At 38.7% G+C, this 18,594-nt stretch overlaps 1 protein-coding gene across 1 annotated transcript in view; it reads left to right on the plus strand.

Moving 5' to 3' along the window:
* Positions 1-18,594, plus strand: part of MTMR12 (myotubularin related protein 12) — a 48,072-nt gene that overhangs the window by 18,802 nt on the left and 10,676 nt on the right. Inside the window, exons 7-13 of the mRNA XM_072992867.2 lie at positions 1,218-1,341; positions 7,053-7,128; positions 9,371-9,477; positions 11,167-11,291; positions 11,699-11,777; positions 11,925-11,995; positions 17,679-17,851. Coding sequence (XP_072848968.2) covers positions 1,218-1,341; positions 7,053-7,128; positions 9,371-9,477; positions 11,167-11,291; positions 11,699-11,777; positions 11,925-11,995; positions 17,679-17,851 — 755 coding nt within the window. The remainder of the gene's footprint in view (positions 1-1,217; positions 1,342-7,052; positions 7,129-9,370; positions 9,478-11,166; positions 11,292-11,698; positions 11,778-11,924; positions 11,996-17,678; positions 17,852-18,594) is intronic.

Here is an 18,594-nt window from a genome sequence, read left to right on the forward strand (position 1 = left end):
GGAAAACTCGCTTTGCGATTTTTCCCCATACGCCCCATTTTCGGCCAGCTGATCGGCGGGGCTTCGGGATGATCGCGGGGAAGCACTTCCCCCCGATCATCCCGAAGCTCCTCCGATCAGCTGGCCGAAAATGCGGGCTTCAGGATGATGGGTAGAAAACGCTTCCCACCATCCTCCCGAAGCCCCACCGATCAGCTGGGTGAAAATGGGGCGTTTGCGACGATCGCGTGGAAGTGATAATCGCAAACGCCCTGTTTTCACACAGCTGATCGGCGGTTCCAAAATGGCCACCGGGTAAATAAAATGGCCACCTGCAGTGTTTTTGCGCTCTTTCCTCGCTTACTGGGCAGCGAAAATGGCAGCCAGATGGAGGATTTCCGCATAAAGGTGAGTTTTTTCCCCATAGGAAAGCATTAAACATGTTTTAATGCATTCCTGAGGGCTTTTTTGCCCCGCATAGCGACGAATCCATATAGCAATGATTTTTTCGGATCGGATTATCGTCGCTATGCGGGGCACCACTGTATATAGTAATACTGCACACGTACAAAGATGAAAACTTTTAGGGATAGAATGTTGGCATCAATCAAGGGGTTTTTTTGGCAGGTAAAGTGTCTATTTCAGACAACATCAGTGAATATATGGAAGATACGTATTACCGTTATGTGGGTGTGAATTCAGACTGTTGCAATTGCATGTCCAATATTTTTATAAAATCAAATACTCACTTTTAAACTTTTGTTTTTCCAATGCCAGAAAATATGAATGGGTTATAAGCAAGAATAGTGGTGCTTTTACAGATTGTGGCACAAAAGAATATGTGGGAACCTGGGTTTTTGACTGTTTCCTTCAGAATGTGATCCTGCCATGTAGCCTCTCAAAATTCCTTCAAACTGCCTTCACATTCAAAGCTAAGGAATATTAGAACATTCCAAGGAACAACCTGTAGCTGTTAAACTTTGCCAAAAAAATGAGTATCCCCTTGAGTTGTGGCTGTAATATGACACAATGACTTTCTGTAAAGATCTTAGAATGCTAATTTCTAGTTTTTAATAGCAAAGCTTAATTAAACCAACTGTTTAAACAGGTTTTCTAATTGGTTTTTCTGACTATAAAAATATCATATATTATGATGCTTGATATGTTTCTAGTCAAGATGCAAAAACCTATTTAAGAAATTCAGAATATTTTAATGTAACAACTTCATATTTCAACAGAACTAGAGGATCAAATGGTGATGTTTGATTCTATTAAAGACTGGCGTGAAGAGTTGGCGCGAACCAAAGGAAACCTGAAATTCAAAGCAGTGAGTGCCAATGAAGGCTACAAAATCTCTAAAAAGTATGAATGCATTCTATCCATTTATGTAACCGATATATTTACTAGCATACTAATCTCAAAATCATATATCAAACTGGTTTGTGTTCCTTTGTCATTTATAACTATAAATAGATTTGTTTGACTAGCAATGTTTGGGAACTGACTACCTTAAGATGGTTTCAATTGATGACAGGAAATAATTATTTGGCTGTTTGAGCAGCAGTCTTCAAAAGTATAGTGGTGCCAAAAGGGTTGAATTCCAGGAAGAATGGGTGCGAGATCCAGTCTCTTTACAATTCCTCCAGCATTTCAGATGTAGGTTTTTTTTAATATAATGTAGTTTCAATGGACTGCAATACCATTGATTTATTAATTTGAAACTGTACTCTCAGGTGTTGGCAGAGATTGATCTGAAAGGTGCCTTTTTCCAGATAGTGTTCTAGGAATCATCAGAGATACACTGACTGAAGTCTGATTCCCATGCTGGTTTGGGGCCAGTCAAGTTTCCATATTAGCAGTTGATTAATATTTTATCAATGTTGGAGGCTAACATCCTCCATGGAACTTAAACTTGAAACAGTTCTTCAATGGTTGTGGTTTTAAAAGAGGTAGCCATGTTAGTCTGTGCTAGCATAACAGGCAAAACCAAAAGAAATACAAAAAATAAAGACAAAAACATTGTGGTACCTTTAAAACTGCCATATTTTTAACGTGAGTTTTCATGGACAAAGAATGAGGAAGTAGACTTGTCAATGAAAGTTCACATTAAAATACAGTGGTATCTTGATAGACGATGACCCTTCTGTACAACAAATCCGCAGGATGGTGACTTTTTTGCGATCACTATAGCGATCGCAAAACAATGTTTCCAATGGGAGATTTTCGCTGGACGTCGATTAGGTCCATGCTTCGCGAACCATTTGTTCACAAGACGACAATGTTTTCCGGCTCCGTAAAATGGCTGCCCTGTGTTTTCCGGACCCATGCTTCGCAGGGTAGCCATTTTAACAGCTGATCAGCGCTCAGAAAATGGCTTCCCCATGGGCAATCTTCGCTGGACGATGAGGTAATTTCTCCATCTGGATGATGTTTTTGTTTAACAGCTATTTCAGAGGAACGGATTATTGTCGTGGTGCGGGTCACCACTGTATAGCAGATAGTCTTTAAGGTGCCACTACGTTTTTGTCTCCATTTTTTCTAATTCTTCAGTGAATAAGTAGTCTTTTTTTACATAGGGAATGGAGGCAAAATGACCTGGAACAGCTGAAATGAAGACATTCCTCCCTCTTTAGAATGTTCTTTAAGCTGTAAATCTATTTTTGATTTCTGATGCTGTACATATCATGTAGGTAGTACAGGCTGCAGCTTTGTCTAAATCTAAATTACCACCATTTGTTGTCATGGAAGAAATATGGGTTACATTAAAAAGGGACAGTGGAGGAATAGCCAGTACATTTTTTTGCCAGTGATACCAGACCTTAACAGTTTGTTTAAAGAAGGGATAACCCATGTTATTCATCAGTTTCTTTGTGTAAGGAATTAATGGGAAATCTCGTAATCTTGTCCAGATTACTATTGTACATTTCTAATGGTAACCATATACAGACCTCTAAGAGGTTGATGATTCTGAAGACTTGATTAATTTGGAAGACAGCGTAGTAACAGTTTAGATTAGGGATACTGTGATCTCATTCTGATTAAATTTGGATGCTGTAGCTGATGAGTAGTATGATTTCCTACCATTATGAACAAAATCTAAAATAAGCTCTTGCTCCTTTAATAAACATTCACTTACCTCCCAGTGAAATTATGTGAAAGAAATAATACAACCTTGGAAAGATAGCTATTTGCACAGTTGGTATTTTACCAAAACTAGGTATTTAAGTTTATTCTTTATGCTAGCTGTTACTTGTTTTTTGGAAAAGGGATTTATATTTTCATTGTTTCGTTCTGTCTAAGTGTGCTAGGATTTTCACTCCTAGATAGCAAAAGTGAAATCTTAAGCAAGAAAAATCAGTAGGTATTTGAAGGGCTTTTGTATATTATGAATATTGTCACAAAGTTCAGTGATTTTCTTTAAATTGGACTCAGGCCCAACCAAGGCACACATAAAAAGGGTAAATATTCATCACTTTATATTCATCAGGGCCTCCAGAATTGACAAATACAAAGTGATTAATTGTGAGTGGGTTGGTCAACGGAAATAAATAGAAGTGATTCTGGTAATCTGGATACTAATTCCACAATTATCAATTTGGGTTGTGTGGGGGGCATTGTGTTTTTTACCTTTATTTGCTTCCATGCTTTTTTGGGGTGGGGGTGTTTTATTTTGCCTCCCCCTCCCCCTCCCCCTGTGTATATGGGAATATTTTTGATGTTCGATTTTTTTATGTTGTCACGATCCCCACATGGCCCCTGCTTGTTTCACCAAACTAGGAGCTCACGCTATGTGCCCCTCAGCTGCCACCAGTTGATTTCATCAACAATACCTCTTATTAATACTAGAGGTCCAGGCCATGTGTCATTTTAAAAGAACCAAATAGAAATTGTTTATTGTTACAGATGTAGATACTTCAAGCAGTGTTGTTAACTCTTAACAAACATCCTCCTTCATCCACTCTCAACCATCACTTTCCTGCCCAAACTCCAAAACTTTCTCTCAACTCTCTCTCAAAACTCCCTATCTCTCTATCTCCTCACTCTAATTCCCCCTCCTCCTGCTGAGTCTCTTAAATCTCATGACTCCACCAATCCAGAACTCCCATTGTTCTATGCATATGGCATATGAATATTCATGACCAGGCGGACACCACAGTTGTTTTTTCTTTATTTACTAATTGCCTCCCCTGCCCCTGCTTTTTGAAATACAGTGGTGCCTCGCTTGACGAGGATAATTCATTCAGTTCAAATCACTGTTAAGGGAAATCCTCGCCAGGCATAATGAAAAAGCCCATTGAAATGCATTGAAAACCAGTTCAATGCGTTACAATGGGCGAAATAGGTCAGCGTCCAACGAAGATCCTCCATAGGGTGGCCATTTTCCGGTGCCTGTAATGTGAGGAATCTGTCCTAAAGCACAGTGGGGAGCCATTTTGCACAGTGGGCAGCCATTTTGAAACCCAATGATCAGCTGTTTTTGATCGTCGTTAAGTGAAAAATTGGTTCCCGAAACAGGGAACCGATCAACGTTGAGCCAAAAAAGCCAATTCAGTCATCATTTAGCGATTGCAATAGCGATTGCAAAAAACTAATCGTCAAGCGATTTCCTCGTCTAATGAGGTAATCATCAAGCGAGGCACCACTGTAGAATTTAAAGTTTCTTTTGAACTGATACTCCTTATTAAATAAGAATTTAATTGTAATAATGGTTATGGCAGCAAGGTTAATATTTTCAAGATATTGGAAATATCATAACCAAATTAATTTAGAGGAATGGTATGGACATCTATGGGATGTGGCAATTAATGATAAATTGACATGTGATATGACAATAAGAAGAGGTCTATCAAAAAATAATGAATTTAAGAAAATATGCAGTGTTTTCCTGGAATATTTATTTCGGAGAGCGAAGGGATATATGCCGAGGGAAGAAACAATGAATTTTTGAGAGAAAATGGATTGAATGAATTTTTAAAATATTATTAATGCTAGCCCTGAGGGTGACGGAGGCACTAGTGTATTATGTAATTGTATTTTATTGTGGGGTTAGGTTTATGTTTAGGTTGGATGCATTCAGAAATCACTACTTTGAATCATTTGTCTGCCTGGGATGAAATCATCTTGGTCTTTACTTATTTATTGAATTGTAAATTTATTTAGCCTAGTAACCATAATAGAAATCAATAATGTGGTACAGTGGTGCCTTGCTTAACGGGCGCCCCATTTAACGAGGAATCCGCATAGCGATATGGATTTTGTGATCGCTGTCGCGATCGCATTGCGATCTTCCCTATGGGGAAAATCGCTTTGCGATTTTTCCCCATACGCCCCATTTTCAAGCAGCTGATTGGTGGGGCTTCGGGATGATGGGGGGAGCACTTCCCCCCATCATCCCGAATCCCCGCCGATCAGCTGGGCGAAAATGCCGGCAGGGGCTTTGGTCCTCCCAAAGGCCCCATTTTCCCCAGCTGATCGGCGGCGGCTTTGGAAGGACCGCGGGGGAGCCCTCCCCCACAGTCCTCCCAAAGCCCCAGCCGGTATTTTCGCCCAGCTGATCGGCGGGGCTTCGGGATGATGGGGGAAAGCGCTTCCCCCATCATCCCGAAGCCCCGACAATCAGCTGAGCGAAAATGCCGGCTTCAGGATGATGGGGGGAAGGGCTTTCCCCCATCCTCCTGAATCCCTGCCGATCAGCTGTGCGAAAATGCCGGCAGGGGCTTTGAGAGGACCGTGGGGGAGCCCTCCGCTGCGGTCCTCCCAAAGGCCCCATTTTACCCCAGCTGATCGGCGGGGGCTTTGGAAGGACCGCGGGGGAGCCCTCCCCCACGGTCCTCCCAAAGCCCTCGCCAGCATTTTCGCCCCACCGATCAGCTGGGCGAAAATGCTGGCGGGGTCTTTGGGAGGACGGGGGGAGCGCTCCCCCACGGTCCTCCCAAAGGCACCATTTTCGCACAGCTGATCAGCGGTTCCAAAATGGCTGCCTGCTGTGTTGCCTCACTTTAGAGGCACCGAAAATGGCCGCCCCTATGGAGGATTTTTGCATAAGGTGAGTTTTTAAGCCCATAATGCATTCCTATGGGATTTTTTATTTCGCATAGCGACGAATCCGGATAGCGACGATTTTTCCGGAACGGATTATCGTCGCTATGCGGGGCACCACTGTATCTTGATTTATGAGAAAAGTGCAATCTCATTGGCTCCACTTTATTTAGTTTCAACTGCAAAATAAATTGTGATTTATTCTATATTTCTGATATTTATGCTTTTTGCTAAATCTAATTAAAGGATATAGTCACATGTGACACCCAGTGTTTCTTCAGATTTTTTTTAAAATTACCCATGGAAAACCATCAAAGTTTGAGGTTTTTTTTTTCAAATTGTGCTAAGAATGTATTCCTGTGTTATAGTCACATTTAAGATGTCACTGAGATCATTTAGCTGTTAGTGGAATTTTCTCCAAATAGTCTTTGATACCATTTGAAGATGGATTTTCTCTTTTATATAAATCTCTTAAATTGGATGCTAGTGCCTTTGAGGTCCCATGTTGGTGTGTTCTGCTCAGTGGAAATAATCGAAACAACATTTTTGGAGTTTTTACAGATTTCTAGGTCTCTTTAATTTGTTTACTGTGTTTGACTGTTTCACTATGGAAATTTTGCTGAAAATGAAGTAGTATATAATAGTATATATAAACATATAATTACTGATCACTGGTTTTTGGATTTTTTAAAATTTATTTTGTTTTTCTGGCTAAAATGTACAGGTATAGAAGCCAGCCTCTCCCAAGAAGTCAGATGAGTAGTGAAGGGAGCATGGTGGCTTGGGTACTGTGCACCTTTAACTCTAAATGGCCTCATACATTGTTATCCAGCCTTTCTCTTGGAATACAGATACTAGCTTGAGCTAATTTTTCAATGTTTCAGATTGTTTAGAAAGCAGTCCATGTGACGAGAGTGACAGAAAGGCACAAGGATGGGGAAAAGCCTAAAGCATTTCCCCTTCCTCACATTTTTGTTTTACCTATATTCCAGTACACCTGAACAGGACATAATTTACTAAATTACATTTTTCAGGTTACCTGCATACTTTGTTGTTCCCATGGCTGTGTTTGAAGAGAACATCTCACAGTATGAAGGAAGAGGAATTCCAGTAAGTGTGTTTGTATGCAAAACTGAATAGATTTATCACCATATATTGAATTGTAAAGAGAATGTGTTAGGGGCTTGCTCTGAATTCTTCAATTGGAAATGTATCATTTGGTTGCAATTTGAGGAGAGAGGTTGGGGCAAGGTGTGAGATAGAACTGAATGTTGGGACACATCTCAGACTTTTTCCTTTGCTTCTGAAACCACAAAGTTGGTATCGGAACCTGGAAAGTATGATGTCTCTGTATTCAGTGACTGCATTCAAAAATTCTTCCATTCACTGGAGAACTAGAAGTGAGTCTAAGAGTTGTTTAGTTCTGTCTTGTTTTATGATTTGTGCATCTCCCAGGTTTTCTGAAACTAACATTGGAAAACTGCTTCTGACATAACCTAATTCATCTTTGATTAAGAGGGAACCTGTAGCTCTATTTAGGTGTTCTGTAGAATCAATGAGATTCTGCTCATCTCTGCTCTTAGCCTTGTATGATTGTTAAGTAGAGTACCTGAATTGGGACTATGCCTTGTACAGATAAGGAAGTGACATGGGTCTGCATGAGTTAACTACTGTTATATAATTATAGCCATTTTGAAACCTGACGATCAGCTGTTTGCTAATCGTCATAAAGCGAAAAATCGGTTCCCGAAGCAGGGAACCGATCAACGTTAAGCAAAATTCCCCCATCTAAACATCGTTTTGCAATCACAAAACTTCAACGTTAAGCGGATTCATCATCAAGCAGGGTGATCATCCAGCGGGGCACCACTGTACATTGCTTCTATATTCCATGTGAAGCGATGATGAAATCCAAAATATTGAAAACATGTAACCTTTTGAGAAATTACCAACACATTTCAGTTACACAGAAAATCAGTCTCATAGCTATGGAAAAACTATAGGCACAAATGGTTGTTCTGGGTTTTTTGGGCTCTTTGGCCGTGTTCTGAAGGTTGCTGTCCTCTGAAGATGCCAGCCACAGAGACTGACAAAACGTCAGGAAGAACAACCTTCAGGACATGGCCAAAGAGCCCGAAAAACCCAGAACAACCATTAGATCCCAGCCGTGAAAGCCTTCGCGAATATATTATAGGCACAAATGTTTAAAAATACATGAAAACAGAGTTTAAGTTGCAGTCAAATACTTAACCAAATTTCAATCTAAGAATACCAGGAGCACATATCCTCAAAAAGCAGAAAGTATGTCTCTTAAAATATCAAATTCTTAAAAGTAAGAATATATAAAGTAAAATACATTTCTTAGCTTTTAAGCATATTGTAAGGGCACACAGAAAAGTATTAAATAATGTTCTCACCCAGCCAAGCCAGCTGTGTGCTGGTTTGTATCCAAGAAGGAAGATCCATTAGGTCTTTGTTTGTTCCAAGGTGCTGCTATTGTGCTGCTACATGTTGCTGCTCTTTGATGTCTGGTGCTTAGTGTCAGTGTTTTTGGTAACTAGCGTGTCTGCTGTGGCATGTTGCATATTTGTATTTCTGTCTGGCTTCCTGTTATTTATATTTCTCTCAGTTGTTTACATTTCCCTTCAACTGTAAACAACTACATCTTGCCAGTGTAGTCAGGTGCATGTTCATGTAAATGTACATGTAAATGTTCAGAATAGTTTCAATAGAAATCTGTATTGCTTTCACTAGGGTAGCAAATACCACTCTTGTAAAATAAGAGATTAGCAAGTTGTAATTATGACAGATAATAGCCTTTATTTTTATTAACTGTGTCCCTTTCCTGTTTGGGAATATTAAGTTATCTGGATGTCATTTTACTGATGAGGCAAAATGCCATGAGTGTAAAATGCTGATGAACTAAGGTGGTCAGGTACCCACATTTTAGGACTCTAGGAGGTTTTTCCCCCCCTCAGTTGTTATGTATTTTCTTCCCAATGCTATTTGTTTACATTCAAGTGTTAAGTCATAATGAAAAAGATTCTTTGTGAGGCAGTGTTATTTTACATTTGCCTTGCTTGAAAACTTGGCTGGTTGTTTTACAGCGACTGTTAGTAAACTGCTCTTCAAATCTCGTTTTGAAGCAGAATGTAGATTTTCAGGATTGCTTTCTTACAGTTCCCTTAATTGTTTTAACAGTCTATACATTCAAAATTTGACATGTGTTGAGAAACAGCAGGAATTATGTATTCATTACTCGAAAGTTTGTCTGAACTTTGTGTGGGTTCTATAATGACAATGCTCTACATAACAAGTGTAACTAAAGATTACCTATAAATGCGTTTTGCAGATTTGGTGTTGGTCTTGCCAAAGTGGTGCTGCTGTGCTCAAGATGTCAGCTCTTCCCAAAGAACAAGATGACAACATCGCACAAATGCACAAAAGCTTCTTGGAAGGGTTAGTGCTAGCACTTGAAGTATCTGGTTGGGGTCTTACCAATCTCTGGCTTAAATCTTGTTGTGCAGCTCTGTATGCATGGCAAGAATGACATTATCAGTTGTAGCAAACAGCTGCTGATTAAAGGCTCTCTTTGGTCACCTTGGGGTGCATGTGACTTATTTGCATTGTGTACAAATAATATAGCTCAAGACGGCCAGGTGCCTCCAGGGACAGATTCTGTTCATAAAATACCATCTCTCAACCTTGACGAAAGACTTTCAACTTTAATCCCCAAAATCAATGTCTTGTTCAATACTGAAGAAAAGTCAACAAACCCGGAGACCTCTACATCAGCAAAGTTAAACTGAGTTTAATTCCCCAAGGGCTGGACTCAAGAACCCATAGTCTGCAGTTCTAAGATGATGGTGATAATAAACAGAACTAAGAAATCTAAAGCAGGGCCACCAATTTCCTTTCCCTCCTATCATCTGTGTTCACTGAAGGATAAAGAGCAGGAGGATTTACTGTATCTTGGTTCTGCCTCTGAGTGCTCTATATGTCTGAAGAAGTGGACTGTAAGCCAGAAAAGCTCATCTGAAATAAATCAATGAGTCTTTAAAGTGCTGCATAGGATATGCTTTTTTGAATTCAAGGACTTCATGTCCCAGAAGTTGCCGAGAATTTCCAGGGCAGATTTCTGGAACTGGGAAATGAGCACCATGCAGAGGAGGGTAGTTCAGTGAGAGGCTGCCATACTCTTGGCATGGTGCACCAGGGCAATTCCCAGCAAGCAGTGGGATTGAGGGGCACTTCTTCTTACTTTCTGGCTAACTCACATAGCATGAAGCACACAATGGCAGTAGAAAGACATCTCTTTTCCCTTTTTTCTCATATCCCAATTCAGAAGTCTGCCTGAGGGGTTCTAGGTGATTTCTAGGGTTGGAAATCCTCGAATTCCCAAAATCCTATACCTGGTGCTACATTCTTTGGTTTATAATCAGGTTCAGAACCCAGTTTAAGCTTTGCTTATTTCAACAAATGGTAGTTGAAAGTTTTTGGTTTAAGATGAAGTGGTAAACAATTATATTAAAAGGGTCTGTTTTCATACTCTTCCTGGCATGTTCCAGAGGAAGGGACAGTGAGTATCTGAGAAGTATGAGAATCTGAGAGTTACTGATGTTTCTTTAAACATTGGTTTAGCCTTGAGTCCAATGCAGACCTATATGTTGACATGTAAAGCAGGGGGCCCCAACCCCCAGTCCGCGGCCCTGTGCCGGTCTGTGGGCTTCGCAGGAGACAGATCTCCCACCCACCCACCCGCACGCATGCATGGTGGGTGTGGTGTGCTTGTGCGGGTGAGAGGCACGTTTGTGGATGGGTGTGGCACATTTGCGGGCACACGCCCCCCACTCACCCACCAGCGCGCCATGCCCATCCACGCAAGCATGTCATGCCCGTTTGAGAGTGTGCCATGCCCATCTGGGAGTGCAGGGAGGAACTCCCCCATGCACAGACCCTGCCCCCCCAACCGTTCCGCTGTTCTGAAAAAGTTGGGGACCACTGATGTAAAGGACATGACTGCAGTCTTACCATATCTTGCGGAGTGCAGGCGGCATACAAGTCGAATGGATGAAACAAATATTTAATTTTTTAAAAGTTCCTAGTAAACACTTCCAGATAAAGTAATAATGTTTACCTTTTGTTTAGAATGTATAAAACAATAGATAAACCTCCTTATGAAGCCATGAAAATTGAAGACCTTTCGAGCAGTCTTCCATCTCTACAAGAAATCCAAGTTTCATATACTAGATTTAAGCAACTATTTTTCATAGGTGAGTAAAAGTGAGAAGATTGTGTGCTTTATACAGATACCCAGAGACTGGAAAGAATACTTTTTTTCTTGCAACTCCTAAAATAGCCAATGATTGTATCATTATCTCTGCGGATACCTGCATGACTGAAAATGTGCTCATAGAGATTTCAAATTTGTTAGTTGATCTTTATACATCTATTTTATTTATATATTTATTTGAAATTTATAGCCCAGCCTTTACAATTTTTTCTTATTTGTTTTTTGTGTTCAACATTTATTTTCCAGTTTCTGTCTTATGGTGTACATCTATCATCATACATCACTGCTTATGTAGATGACTTGCTGCTCTACACTACTGTTTGACCGTGCCTCTAGATTTTTTCCATATACAGAGCACCAGTTTCTTAGCATATATTTTTTTTCCAGATAACAGTGCAGACTTCTGGGATACTGATGTAAAGTGGTTTTCATTAGTGGAAAGTACAAACTGGCTGGAAATCATAAGGTCAGAAATGTTCCAACTTCATAAACTTGTAGGTACATCTGTGAAAGTTTGTGCTGCATTTAGGGTCTTTTGATAATATAAGGGCTCTTTTGACTATACAACAAAGATAAGTCCTGGTACTAAAACCTTTATTTTTCCATGCTCCAGAAAATGCCTGCGAAAAGCAGTAGATGTTGTTGAGTCATTAGAAGCACAGAATACAAATGTTCTCCTTATAGGTAAGTCAAAGGGTATGCCTTTCTCTTTATGCCCTTCTCCCAGCCTATTTCCAACTCTTCATTTTTAAAAAAAAGTTGATTCGTGAATTGCATTCTGTGTTCAGAATTTTCCTGAAACTATTTTTCTTTAAAGTTCTACAATTTCAAGGCAGCTTTCCTACTGTTACATTTGCTTTCGTATTTGATATTCGACGTGTGTAGGCTTGACCCTAGGGGGGGGAGTATTCAGTAAAGGAGAGAAAAATAGTTCAAGATATACAGATTAATCAAACTGACATTGTATTGAAGATCATAAAACTAAAGTTTTAGAATTTTACTCTTTAATATAATTGGGTCATGGTCCAATGAAAGTACAGTGCTTAAGTTCCTTTAATTATAATGCTAACTTCTTTTTTGTGGAAGTGAATTTTTTTAAAATGGTCTTTGGATAATTTCCTCATTTGCAGTTCTTCGCATGAAATTGTATAATATGAAGTTGTGATGTAGGTGCTTGATCATTAATTTTCAATAAATAGTTTAAATCATTCATCCCATAGAAAGCAGCACATATAATCCTTTTAAGAGGGAGATGAAAAATTGATTTGCCAGATTGTTCCCTTGAATTCACAGCTCCTTGTTTATGTACTTACCCAATTTGCATTTCATTTTTATTTTTTCTGAATTGTGCAGCTGTTGCTGCTATTGGAGGGCTATGTATAATTCCTTTAATTATCCCAGAATAGGTGGATTCTAAGGTTTTTCTTAAGCAGAATTCACAAAGATATGCAAGTGATTTCTGCAAGAGAGTACATCATGTACCTCCAATGATGCATTTAGGATCAGGTTTTACAACATGGAGAATAACCAAATCATGTCTATATTTGGCAGTCTTTCTGGACGATGGTTCAGGTATAAGTTGGATGTTAAATTTTCCTGATTATGTAGACATATTCCCCATGGTGTGTTTACCTGGATGTTGTAATCAATAAAAAAATCACCAGGACTTTGCTTTAACAGTTGGATATTTCCTCACTTGCTGAACCTTTTTTTCTCTCATTTTAGAAAGATAGTTTATAAATCATTAGGCTTCTCTAACAACTATACAAAGATGGAGAGAACAAGCCTTACCTGGAAGCTTCTTATGTAATAGATGTTATATTGCCAGGCAGGGAAAAGAGGGGGGGAAAGTAAATTCGGACCCCAAATAATTCATTGCATAAGAACTTTCTGGCTAGATGTAATAGTCACTGAAATATGTAGTTCTGTGAGAGGAACAGCACAGTTCAAGTCAGCCCAGCCCAAGACAACATAGTAAGTGGGGTTTTATTTTACCTCCTCTCCCATCTTTTCAGTCAGGTAGTTGGTACTGAGGAAAGACTGAAGAAGAAAAAATGAAGAATGTTAAATTTTAAGTTTAATACAGCATATGAAAGGTATTAGCCAGTATTCTACTACTTGCGAATGCTGGGATAAGTGCAGTGGGACAAGTCACAGTAGCTAATTAAATTCATTACTTTAAAAAAAATCCTTGCCATTATTTCTTTTCTAGCAAATGTAGAATTTTAGATGTAAACTATAACCAGAATCCTACTACTTAGGCATGTTAGCAGAAATGAAGCAGTGTAAGTCATAAAGACAAATGGCCACTAATTATGGAGACACCACTTCATAGCAAGCCATGTCCTGCTAATGGGATGTGATGAGAAATACTCGTGGCAACTCTTTTTGACTAGAGGCAGTTTTTTCTTTTTCTCTGTGAGAGCTCCTACTAAAGGAAACTCATTTTTCTTCTAATAAAATATTTTCTTATGAATCAGAGAGAATCTGTTTTTCAGGAGTATAGAACAAGTGGTATTATTTAGCACTTGGAATAAATAGTCTTAATGAAGTATATTCGAATCTCATGTTTGAATTTTATTTAAAAGGGTATTCACATTGATATTATTGCCTATTATGAACATATATCTTGGATGCAGTTTAGGCAACAGAGAAGAATTCATTGTAGGAACTTATATATTGCTAATATTGAAGTTACTTGACTGTTAAGTTGTTGTATGAGATAGCTGTATTAGTCAGTTGTAGCAAAAACAGCCACATGAAGGTGTATTTTGAGCTAGTGAAAGTCATTTTATTTTTACCAACACGAGGCATGTCATTTTCTGTTACCTACTTACTGCATTTCCTTGTGGCCCTTTTAAAAAGTGCTTCTGAAAATGCTGGGATCGTCAGAATTGTAAAGAACATAGCACAGAGGCTGCGTTAGACAGTATGTTGGTGAAAATGTAGTGCTGCATTTTATTTGAGAATCATTCCAATTAATGTAAAGCTACAATGGATGTAGCATGCAATAGTCCTCTTCACTTACAAGTGTGTAACAGATCTTCTCAGGCACTCCAACGAGCCTGTTACCTATGAAGTAGTTATTAAAAAGTTCAAAACAAATTCTGACTCACAGAATTCTTAACAATTGTATATCAAACGTATATATTACTAATATTGAAGTTAGGTAAAGATAAAGGTTGCCCTTGATGTTTTTAGTCCAGTCGTGTCCGACTCTAGAGGGTTGGTGCTCATCCTGTTTTCAAGCCGTGGAGCCAGCACTTGTCTGAAGACAGTTTCCATTGTCACGTGGCCAGTATGACTAGGGAATGCCGTTTTACCTTCCCACCGAGGTGGTACCTATTTATCTACTCGCATTCACATACTTTCAAACTGCGCGGTTGGCGAGGAGCTGGGACAAAGCAACCAGAGCTTACTCTGTTGCGTGTATTCGATCTTATGACTGCTAGTCTTCTGACCCTGCAGCACAAAGGCTTTTGCGGTTTAGCCCGCAGCGCCACTGTTAAGTTGTTCTATGAGATAGCTGTATTAGTCTGTTGCAGCAAACCAACATTGAAACTAACTAGTTTGGTTTAAAATAGGCCTTCATGGCAGCAGCCCACTTCTGTTGCAGCTTTTCTGAGCTGCTGTCCATGAAAGCTTTTGACAAATAACAGTTGTTAGCTTTAAAGATGCCACAAGATTTTATTGTGGATTCTTGAATATATTCCTGGGCCTAAATCAGATTGAACCGCTTCAAAGGTTGATAGGTTACAAATTTTACTTTTGTATTTACAATATTTTATGATACATTATAAATTCTGTGTTCATCTTACAGTAAAAGTGAAAAGAATTTAAATACAGAACTAGACAGAATGCTGTAAAAAGAAAGTATTACCGGTACATAAATGTTATATAAGGGGCTAAACTACACAAATTATTTAAAAGGTCTAAATGAACAAAAATATATTTATCAGGTGCGAAAAAGACCACAAAGATGGTGCCAGGTGAACTTGTTCAGTAAAATGGATGCCACTACTGAAAAGACAGTGTGTATTCACCTTGCTGGAAACTTAGACTAAGAGTTACATAGAAGGTGAAAAAAAAGCCATGTGGTCCTTATGCATCCTCCAAATGTAAGGATAGATGATACCTGTATCAGATCATGAAAAACTCTCAAACAATGATAGCTTTTGGCCTATATGAACCTTCCTCAGCACATCTGATGAAGAGCCCACATAGGCCGAAAGCTAGCATTTATTCGTGATTTTAGTGGTCCAATAGGGTATCACCTATTCTTCAGTTTATAGGCTAGACGTTAGTGTCACACAAAGACTACAGCTGTAATATGGCCTGATAGCTCAGGACCCATTAATAATCTTGCACTCCTTTTCATTTTATAGATCAGTGGCAGTTTGCAAACTATTTATAAAGGCAGCTTCAGCTATAATGCATTACCACATTATACTGTAGTCGTTTCTTCAGTATTAGACTACCAATTAGGTTATGGCCTTGTGGTCTCTGCGCAGGTAATAATACTGCTTCTGTTGTATGAGCCAAATGCAACAAAAGGTCCTCTGACTGCAACCATGGTTTTTAAGTGGGAGATTGGCACAATCTACCACTTAAACTATGGAACGCCCTCCCGACTAAAATTCGTCTGGCGCCGACACTGATGATATTTCGGTGCCAGGTCAAAACCTTCCTGTTCCAGAAGGCTTTTAATTGAAATAACATTAACTGTGGGTCTTGATGGTGGCAATTTTAATTGTATTTTAATTGTATTTTAATTGTATTTTAATCATTTTATATTTTATTGTATTGAATTTTAATTGTTGTAAGCCACCCAGAGACCTTTGGGTAGAGTGGGCGGCATATAAATTTAAATAAATAAATAAATAAATAAATAAATAAATAAATCCCAGAATAGCCTCAACACTCTTCACCTGACACCATTCATCAACTGCAGGGCCGCCTGTCTCTTTTGATAAGTTTCAATTTGTTCACTTCATTACTGTGCCATGTGATATTTGATGACAGTCATAAATTTGCCTATATCTAATGACAAAGAGAAGATTTACATCTTAGACTAAATTTCTGAATAAGCTCTCACAAAATGTTCATATAGTTGTTAAATAACATAAGGCAAATAGGTGAACTTCCAAGGGTTGCATGATTTATCTCTACAGGTATCATAGTTTGAAAGACATCTTTCCAGCTTTACTCTTCTCATTTGCTGTCAGTCTTTATTTCTCCTGAGGATTTTGTACCTGGAATTTGAGTGTGGGACTGTATATGTCATGTTCGTTACTCCTTTATTAGATAATCATTATGGTGGAGTGGATAGAGTGATGGTTTAGGACTCAGGATGCCTGGGTTCAAATCCCCCACTCAGCCATGGAAGCTTACTGGTAAAGCCACTCCTTAAATATCTCACTTGCTTTGAAAGCCCTATTTAGGTTGCTATAAGTCCATTACAACTTGACAGCACATAATAATAAATGGTTTGATCAAACTTTTGTGGCTAAGGTGCAGCATGTTGTAGTATGTTACTTTGACTGACTTTGGCTGGACACTTGCTTCTTCCCTCTATCTCATCTCCTTGTTTTCCTTTCAGTTAAGACCCTGTCCTTCTGCTGTCCCATTTTTCTCCACCTGTGAGTAGTATTATTGGCTAGCCTACAGATGGACTGATCAGAGGTGTTGACATTTAGTGTGACTCTTGGACTTTTATGATTTTTAGCAGGCTCAGAACTGGCTCAAAAGACGTGCTGGCTTTGATGCAATAAAAAGCATTAGCTTTTGGATAAAACACTAGGCAATTCTGTCTAAAGTCTCCATATTTGTTTCTTGCATAGTGCTGTATTCTTACTGGATGATGTCCTAATATTTTGTATAGTTCATTTGACTTTTTGCTTATGCTATCTGTGATGCTCACAGTCCTCTTGTCTGCCTTGATCATTGTGTAACAAGACTTCTCTGCATGCTGCTTTTGGAATATAATCCCTTGGTTTACATACATACTGACAAAAAACACTGGATTTTTAAAGAAGAGAAATAGCCCAAATGCACATAAATAGCCAAAGTTCCATATGCTTCTGGGACAGTAATGTTCTGTTTACTATTACAATACTTCATGTCAGTTCTTAATACTGCACTTGTTTAACATTTTTCCGTTTGTAAGAACGTTAATTTGTAGAAAAATATGAAATTAAGGGTGCTTAGTAAATTCTCCAAGAGTGTTGAAATGGCCAGTATTTTGTTGCAGGCATCCAAGATCCATGCAGGAAAGGAACTGTTAATATGTGATGATGTGTTTTCTAATTGTAGTCAATTTAAGCATGCATTATACTATTCATGTCTAAGATGCATTTTTTTTTTCTAGAGGAAAATGCATCTGACCTGTGTTGTGTGATCTCATGTTTGGTTCAAGTCATGATGGATTCATACTGCAGAACAAAGCTAGGATTTCAGAGCCTTATTCAAAAAGAATGGATTATGGGAGGACATGCTTTCTTGGATCGTTGCAACCATCTGCGGCAAAGTGATAAAGAAGAGGTATAACTTTACTGACAAACAGAAGTCCTCAGGTATTCTGAGCACATGAAGGAGGTGAATACTAAAGTAGAGAGAAACTGAGAATCCAAACTAGAAATCTTGCATAACTGTTGAGATTTTAACCAAATATTGGTTTGTTCTTGTCAAATTCTTTCTCCACCCTTCTTCTGAATCCTGAAGCAGCAAAACTAAAACATTTTCCAGTAAACAAGATTCAATATAAACTATGCTCATTTGAAATGATATTCTTCTGCATGTCTTCATTGCATTCAGGCCTTGCCCATCATAAGATGATGCATTTTATTCCGTCATTATCAAAATAGGATAGGCCAGGGTAAGGATAATATGGAGACACTTGCCATAGAAGGTGAAGAGGGAATCAAGTAAGATCCTTGAGTGTGAACAGTTCTGGGAATCCTTTGAGGTTGAAGAGTATGATAGTAATGGATGCAGTAAATTTTCAAAGAGCAGAGTCTCTTGTTCATAGCTGTACCTAAAGCTTTTGCTTTTGACTGCAGTGGTAAGTAGAAAAAAAGCTTACTTGTATTGATTGACTGGCTTTCACATAAATAAAACAAAAAACAAACACCAGGAGATAAATTCCAACAGAAAACAATCCAGTCAGGACACAAAATTGCAGTGCACTGCATTAGTCAAAGTAAGAATAGGTAGGAAAATATAATAATTTAACAATCTTAACTAACGTTCTCAGTTTAATTAAATAAAATATCTTATATTTCTTT

This window comes from Pogona vitticeps, chromosome 2 (genome assembly GCF_051106095.1).
Source record: "Pogona vitticeps strain Pit_001003342236 chromosome 2, PviZW2.1, whole genome shotgun sequence".
NCBI classification, from domain to species: domain Eukaryota; kingdom Metazoa; phylum Chordata; class Lepidosauria; order Squamata; family Agamidae; genus Pogona; species Pogona vitticeps.